The sequence below is a fragment of the Pinus tabuliformis genome, chromosome X (genome assembly GCF_031772625.1).
Source record: "Pinus tabuliformis cultivar Carrire ecotype Pingquan chromosome X, CPIR1, whole genome shotgun sequence".
In the NCBI taxonomy this organism is placed as follows: Eukaryota; Viridiplantae; Streptophyta; class Pinopsida; order Pinales; family Pinaceae; genus Pinus; species Pinus tabuliformis.
Genome location: NC_142308.1, coordinates 1,717,323,730 through 1,717,332,156, shown reverse-complemented (window position 1 = coordinate 1,717,332,156; position 8,427 = coordinate 1,717,323,730). Strand labels below are relative to the sequence as shown.

Sequence of the window (8,427 nt, the reverse complement as noted above, 5' to 3'; positions counted from 1 at the left end):
GGGGAGTGAAGTGAAAGGATGCACCTGATTCAATCAACCATGCCTCATAATCTACATGTTTACTTAAAGAAGAAGCCAAGTACACATCCCCACCTTCATCTGAGGTTGTTTTTGCCTCTACAGAAGGAGCATCATCAGATCTCTTTCCTTTCTTGAGATATTTAGAGCTACAATCCTTTTTGAAGTGCCCTTCCTTTCCACATTTCCAGCACACATTTATAGATTTCCCTGGAGATTTAGATCTCCCTCTAGATTTAGATCTCCTACTCGAGGACTTATTTTTATTTCTGTTCTTGGACCTTCCTCGTACAAACAACGCATCTCCATTCTCTTCCTCCATATTTTTCCGTCTCATCTCCTCCGGCACCAAGGATGCAATTATTTCATCAAACTTCAAGGTAGTTGTATTGCTACCTATTGCAATAACTAGACTATCCCACGAATTTGGTAGAGAACAAAACAAATTGATGCACTTATCTTCATTTGAAATTTTAATATCAACATGTAACAATTGGCTTACCATAGTATTAAAGGCGTTCAGATTCTCTATCACCGAGTCTCCATCCTTCATCCTCAAGTGATACAGTTCTTTCGGTAGGAACAATTTTTTCACCAGAAACTTAGATTGGTACAAAGTCCCCAACTTGTCCCACAAAGCCTTCTTTGTAGCTTCCCCTGATACATTCAACAATACTGAATATGAGATACACAACCATATTGTGCTCTTTACTTTCTGATCCAATTTCGTCCAGTCTTCATCTGACGTTGTCGTTGGTGTAGAACCTGGATCTACCACGATCCACTGATTTTATCCACCAGTAGATCATCCATCTTGAGTTTCCACAACTCAAAACTCTGACCATTAAATTTAACGATCTATATCTTTCCATTGCTCGTCATCTTCTTTCACCACAAGTATCGATCCTACAGATCTCCCATTGAACAGGGTCTACCATAGGCCCGCACAAAACCCCTCGATAGCAAAGACATCCCTTTGAAGTTGAAACAACTCTGATACCAAATATAGGTTTTAACCCTGTACAAAAATTACCTGCAAACAAATTCTTAAAAACAAAAAACAAACAATGGCCAGAGCATAAAACATAAAATAGATATACATAAAGATTTTCCCCTACATCGCAAAACTTGGATTATCAGATTGATTTTTTTTTTTTTTCAATGTTACAATATATATATATATATATATATATATATATATATATATATGCGGAAACATTCATAAACCACAATCCATTAACCCTGGATTAGAACATAATCGTAATTCCCTTGACTAGATCTACAAAATACCATGGGCAAGAAACCATCATGGCCAAAACCATGTGTGAAACTCATGCACAAAACCATAGGTAAGTCCAACCACCTAATATAAGCTAGTCATAGAAAAAATATAACACACCCAACTCAACATACATATTTTCTTCAATATATGTATGTTTAATTAATATATAAAAAATAATTATTATTTTATATTAATAATAGTAATTTAAAATAATTTTTTATTTTTAATGATGGTAATTTGATAATTTAAAATATATTATAAAATAAATATTTTTATCTTATAAAAACATCTATTTAATTTATATGACTCTAATTTAGTAAAAAAAAAAAAAAATCACATATTTCACGTAACAACCTTATGAATGAAAAATATTTTATTCACGTTGGTTATTGAAATTTCTTTTTTAACCTGATGCATATCAAAGAATAAACCCTATTGATGGAAAATATTATATTCGCATTGGATATGGAACTTGTTCGATGACATTATACATATTCCACGATTTACATTTGGAAAGTCCATACCCCAATCAAGGCTACAATATGCATTTGAATGGCTACTCAAAGAAAGTTACTTAACTAGGTTAGAGTTTGAAACTTCAAGTATATACATTTTAGGTTCGGGTATCTCTTTAGAGATCATTATTTCTAGCCAAAGCTATGGTCTGTGATTAAAGGTTTAAAGATTGTGAAAGTTAATTTAGAAACGGAGATACTTGGGCACTCACAAAAGGTGCATACTTGTGCACTCATATAACCATATTTAAAAAAAACTGAACTCTGATCTATTTTTTTAAGTACGAGATATTTTAAAGAATCCAAGTTTTTATTATAATTTATTTATTTGAAGAGAAATTTAGTGAATTCATTCCATTGTTATTACTATGATTTTGTATACACACAGGTGAATGGAGAGATTTGCACTATTATTATTTTTTCCTTACATAATACTTTATTTACACAGTTATTCTGAGTTGAGATAGAAAACTATAATTTCAGTTTACAAAAATATGACGTAATTTATGGAGGCTGAGAAAATGTCTAGTTAAAAATAGCTAGAATTTAGGCAAATTTTTTTAAGAAATCTTATAGTAGCAATATTTGAATCATGTTTATGAAAATGGATTTAGCCCCATCAAAAACTTCTAAAACACCCAAAATCTTAAAATTTAACAGCTATAATCTAGATTTACAAAAACCATGTAAAATTTTATCAACCTAACAAATTTTCATGATTTTGTACAAAAAAAAAAAACAATCGGCTTAGACCACTGCAAAAAAACACAAATCGATTTAAAAAAACAAAAATCACATGAAATACCTCACACAGAGATTTATTTAAACACTGGTCAACGTTAGATTGACCAGATTGTTGGTTAGTTCTTCTTATTAGCTACCATTCAAGTGCTGCAAATTACAATATATAGCACGCATATGTGGTGTAATCACATCTGACGGGAATTTCTGGCATCGGACGATGCAGAATATACGTTAAAGTTATCTGTGGAAATGTTGGTATTGGTGATGCTTTTGTTTCCCACCACGCATTTCACCACGCGTCCTCCGCGCTTCAGCGACGCAGCCTGCTGCCCTTCACTGAAATCCATACTCCACGTCGATATCCCTGCTGGAGCATTGAACGTCTGGGAGCCAACGCCAGACCTCAGCTCCACGCAAGCAGGCCAAGTCAGCACCGCAGTCACGAACACTTTATCGCTCAGCGCGTCATAGTTAGCGACCTTGCAATTTTTGGCGGCGGCGTTGGCATTCTTGGAGTGCGTGTAATAGAACAAGTAGAGCGACTCGTGCGTCACGGGGCGCTGGACGCCCGTCTTGTACCATCGGATATATTGCTCGCCCAGATCCAGGAACGCCTGGTGGGTGAAGTCCGCCACGTCGCTTGCGGCCACGCTGAGTGGAGGTGCCACGTAGGAGCTCTCCACCCAGTCGTTCCACGTCACGATCTCGCCAAGAGGTGGGTTGAGACTTATGATCTGCTGCCATCGGGAGAGCCATAGGCCGGGGCCCTGATAGTTGCCCTTTACTTGGCAGCCGCAGCCGACACTCTTGGTCTGGCATTCGGAAGAGCAGCAGGTATTCTGGATGTACTTGAAGAACCAGGGGCTGGGAGTGGGCATGTACACTTTCCCCCGGTCGTTACAGGCCTTCAGATAATTGCGGTCCCTTTCGTCTGTGGGCGTCTGGAGGGCCGAGTCGTAGTAAGGCCAGGCGGAAGTGTCCCACGCCATGAGACCGTCTATGGTGTCGTTGAATTTATCGATCATTCCCAGCACGCCATAGTACGATCCGTCGGTGGGGAAAAAGGGCACGAAAAAATAGTTGGCCTTCCCTCCCGCTTTGTTGAATACGTCCGTCCAGCCTCCGAGGGCTGAGGAATAGCCATAGTCTGCCCACCAGGAATCGTCGCTGCCCAGCCAAGCCGTGAAGAATTGCTTCCCTCTGAATCTCAGTTGGTTTGGGTGGCTTTTGTATCTAGTCATCATCTCGATAATGTCGGCGGGGCAGAGGTTGCCATTGGAATCCTTGTGGATGTCGGCGGAGAAGAAGAGTTTGAAGTGGGGGCCGAGCTCCTTGGCTGCCTGGTACATGGCGTCGGCGCGATCCCGGCGCCAGACATTGGTATTCAGGGCGAAGGCGTCGATGCCTTTGCTCCGGGCGACTTGAATCTCCTGCTTCAGCACTTCTATCCTGTCGGGCGCATAGATCAGGTAATGGGCAAACACGAGGCGCGGATCTGCTGCACTTGTGCAAGACGCGACTGCAAATAAAAGTATCAATAACTGCAGCAGCTGCATACTGATCTTCGATCTCATGATCATGGGGTTAGACCAGATTACAGTGGAAAAGGGGGCACTGGATAGTAAGGACTGTGCGGAATTAATGCACATTTATAGGTGGAAAATGGCCAAGAAAAAATGCGTGTTGTGTTGCTTCGAAAGAGATAAGATTCGACTTTGTGGTCGACCTGGAAAAGCAATAATGAAAATGTGGAGTTAGTGAGGATTGACCTCGAGACTTAGAGCAGCAATTTGACAGCTTCCGTCTTGGATGACAAGTCCACAACGGATAGTGCGATTTTCAGGCATAAAAAAATATTCCGTGCTTCGACGTTGACCATGCACATGTTTCTATTTCAATTCAAGGGGTCGATTTTGGTTTACTAAATCGTTAGGTGTTGGGTTTATTCCACTAAAATAATATCAAAGATTATTTTAAATTAGGGAATAACGCTAAAACTATTTTATTTTATTTTATTTTATTGATCTTTATAGTGCAACTGATCATTAAAGTTTGAAAATTAGTATATTGAATTAGCTGCACCTGTTTTAATCATAAAATAAAAACCACGCCACCTGTAATAACCTGCTGGTGGTCCGTAAGGGAGCAGGATTTCACTCCTGCCAGATGCCTCTGGGTCTTGGGCCGTTAACCTGTTTCCTTACATCCGAGGAAGACGAGGAAAGAGCTAACCAGCCATATATTGGGTATTTAATGCCGAAATATATGCGCGCAAGTTAACGCGATAACACGCAAGCGGGCAATTTCAGCATTAAATAATATTTGCCCGCTCCCGTGTTATCGGGCTAACTTGCGCGCATATATTTCAGCATTAAATACCCAATATATGGCTGGTTAGCTCTTTCCGGAAGACGAGCTCTTAGCCAAGCAGAAGCAGTTTTACGACATACTCGAGGCCGGAATTCAATATTATTAGTTAATTAGTATATTTTTATTTTATTCTTATTTGTTTGTGAATAAAAAAAATTATAATAATGAAAAAATAAATTTTTTAATTGGTGTTTTTTTATCGGGGTTGTTTGTAATATTATTATTATAATTAATTTTATTTATAATCTTATTTATAATAATAATAATAATAATAAATTATTACTAATTATTTTTAATAAATTTATTTATTTTGAAACATTTATTTTTATAAATATTATTTATAATAGAATTATTGTGAATAATTTATATTAATAAATTATTTTTTACTATAAAATAATTTTTATTTTATTAATATTGGTAATGATTTTTTAGTCTTAGTGGTCACAATTTTACTACGTGTATTGTTTGGTGATATTATTATTATAATCAATTTTATTAATAATATTATTTATAATAATAAAATTTTATTACTAATTATTTTTAATAATATTACTTATAATAAATTAATTTTGAATGATTTTTTTATGATGATGATGATGATGGTGGTGGTGGTTAACATCGGCGGAGACCAAACAATGGTTTATCGGACCTAAAGAAACAAATTATTTATTTTGATTTAAGATTTTATTCCTATGCTCAAAAAGCTTGGAGAGAAGTCTCCCGAGCTCACTATAATTTTGACATTGTAAAAGGCTAGGAAGGTCACTATTGTAACAAAGATTGTGAAACTGAGATCTAATGTGGTTGTCTGCAGGGCACTCTAAGAGGAAGTGGTTTTCATCCTCGATGTTCCTATTCTCACATATATGGCAGATCCTTTCCATCCATGGTGTTTTAGGAACTGCCCAACGCCCTGTTTCACTATGGAGCTCATGAGAATTCGTTCTAATCTTTGCTATATTAATTTTCTTCTTTGAGCTAGTTAAAATAGAGAGATACTTTTGATCTTCTAGGGTGGGGTTGATGACCTTCTTATAATAAATTAATTTTCTTTTAGGCGCTAAATCTTTCTCACACCACATTTTTTCTTTCAACTTAGAAGTAACAATATCTTTATTGTTATTTATGTTTTGCAATGCATCATTTTCATTGCTCTCCCAATAGTTTAACGAGGCCCTTGTGTCTTTATGCCACCCTCGATTGAGCCTTAGGTGGTTTTGGCTGGAATTTAAAGCTAGCTTAGGAAGTCTATGATCGTCTATGTTATTGAGTTTGTGCTTGTACAACAGAAACCTAAGCATAGCTAGGCTCTCAATAGGGGAAAGACCAGCTTCTATAAGGAGAATAAGATAAGGTGTATTACTTTTAATTTTAAGGTTATAAGTTATAAAATACTTATGTATTTGCTCAATGTTTCTCCATGATTCTCTGGAGATGCTGCAACCCCAAACCTCACAGCCATATAAGATAACAAGACTGACTAAAGTTTCAAAGAGGAACTTCTTTTTATCCCACATTACGAGGTTTGTTGTTTTACAATTATTTTCAAGACCAAAATAAGCTTTCCACCCCCCATTAATCCATTTCTCAATGCTATGGTTCCAGTTGAGCTTGTGATGAATATCAATTCCTAGGTACTTGTAAAAATACACTTCCTCCAAGTTATTATTGTCATACATAAAATTAGCCTTCTTGGATTTGATAATCATAACTTTTGTTTTGTCAGTGTTAACAGTCATACCCATGGTAGAGCAAAAATCTTTAAGAAGCCTGAGTTGCTTATCAAGATCAGATGGGCACCTTGCCAAAAGAACAATATCGTCTGCATAGAGAAGAAGGATGACGACTATCCCAGCTAAGATCGTGCCATCACATCCTGCTTCCTCTAAATAACCTTCGAGCTTATCGATGTAAATGTCAAATAGGGTAGGGGAGAGGGGGCAACCTTGTTTAACTCCGATGTTACACTTAATATCTTTTGACCACCCCTCATTGCTCTTTAGCTTAGCAATTACATTCTCGTATAACCTTATAGCGGCAACTCTCAACTCGAGAGGAACCTTTAGCTCTTCTAATATATTCCAAAGGTTGTATGTAGGAACCGTATCGAAAGCCTTTCTAAAGCCCACAAAGCAACAAAATAAATTGGATTTATCATTACGACATTCCTCCGCAATGATCCTAAGCGTAACAAGGTGGTCTATTGTTGAGTGATGCCTTCTGAAACCTGCTTGGCCTTTAGCCCGCTTACCTTCACTTTCAAGCCATATGCTTAACTTCTTTTCCAAAATACTACCATATAACTTGGCTAAGAGAGGGCTGATCATAATTGTCCGATGTTTGTATCCCCACTTTTAAAAATAGGGATAATGAGGCTCTCAGTCCAAGGTTTAGGGAACCCTTGCTTGACTGCTTGATTGAAAAGCTTGTGGGTATGGGGGATGAGGACAGTACCTCTAGTTTTTAAGATTTCCGCGTGGTAAGCTTCAATGTCCTTAGCTTTCCCATTAGCGAGGCGATTAACCCCAAACTTAATGTCTTCTAAAGAGAAAACTTCTTTTGTTGTGAGAAGGGTTTCCAAATTATCCATGACATTTGGAGATTCATAAAGCTTTTTAAGATAGGAATTCCAATTGTGAAGAGCAATTTTATTATTATCCTTAGTCTTCCTAGTCAGAATCTGCCTCCAAAATTTCTTAGGAGCTACCTTAGAGAGGTGTAAGAGATTCTCCTGTCTTTGATGAATGTACTGCCTCTTTTTCCTTTTAGTTAGGGCTTTGTATATTTTTATTTTAAGAGATTCATCAACAGCTTCCTTAATTTCTCTCCTCGCACTTTTACAATCTTTGTCATACCATGGATTGGTTTTGCTATTTCTTTTATTATTTGAAACTTCAATTGAGAACTTGTTAATAGAATATGAGAGAGTTGTAGTAAAATTATGATAGAGGTCTTCTATGTTGTCTATACTAGATAAAGGAAGCAACTTAGTTTTTAGTTCATTTAGAAAGAGATCATTTTTATTTCTATCAAATATTAAGTTCTTTTGGCTGTAAGTATTATTTTCTATGGGAACTCTATGCATGACAAAATTGAGAGTTATAAGTAAAGGCCTATGATTAGAGTCAGGTTCATGGTCGTTTAAGATGTCATAAATTTATTATTTCGTTGTATAATGGGAGATCGGAAATAACGTAGTCTACCACGCTGCTACCAATTCCATGGATGCAGGTCATCTTGCTGGAATTGCGCCACTTCTTTAAACCATTGCAAATTATGAGATCCTGAGCACTACAGATTATTTTAAATAGATTATTTTTTATTTTTAAATAGATTATTTTTTATTATAGAATAATTTTTATTTTAATAATGATTTTTGAGTAAAACTAGTCATTAAATTATAATGGCTAATTAGTTTTTCTTACATCTATTTATTTTGATACCTTAATTGGGTTTCTCATCTTGTCTTTCACTATTATTATTATTAAATTAAACATA

At 36.4% G+C, this 8,427-nt stretch overlaps 1 protein-coding gene across 1 annotated transcript; it reads right to left on the bottom strand.

Moving 5' to 3' along the window:
- Positions 1–2,732: 2,732 nt before the first annotated feature.
- Positions 2,733–4,481, bottom strand: LOC149146622 (glucan endo-1,3-alpha-glucosidase agn1-like). Its single transcript, XM_089449055.1, has one exon. The coding sequence runs from the start codon at positions 4,206–4,208 to the stop codon at positions 2,745–2,747; it is 1,464 nt and encodes a 487-aa protein (XP_089305181.1). The 5' UTR covers positions 4,209–4,481; the 3' UTR covers positions 2,733–2,744.
- Between the last annotated feature and the right edge of the window lie 3,946 nt (positions 4,482–8,427).

Excerpts from the sequence above, each read along its gene's own strand:
- LOC149146622 (XM_089449055.1), bottom strand. The coding sequence starts at position 4,208 with ATGTGCATTAATTCCGCACAGTCCTTACTATCCAGTGCCCCCTTTTCC.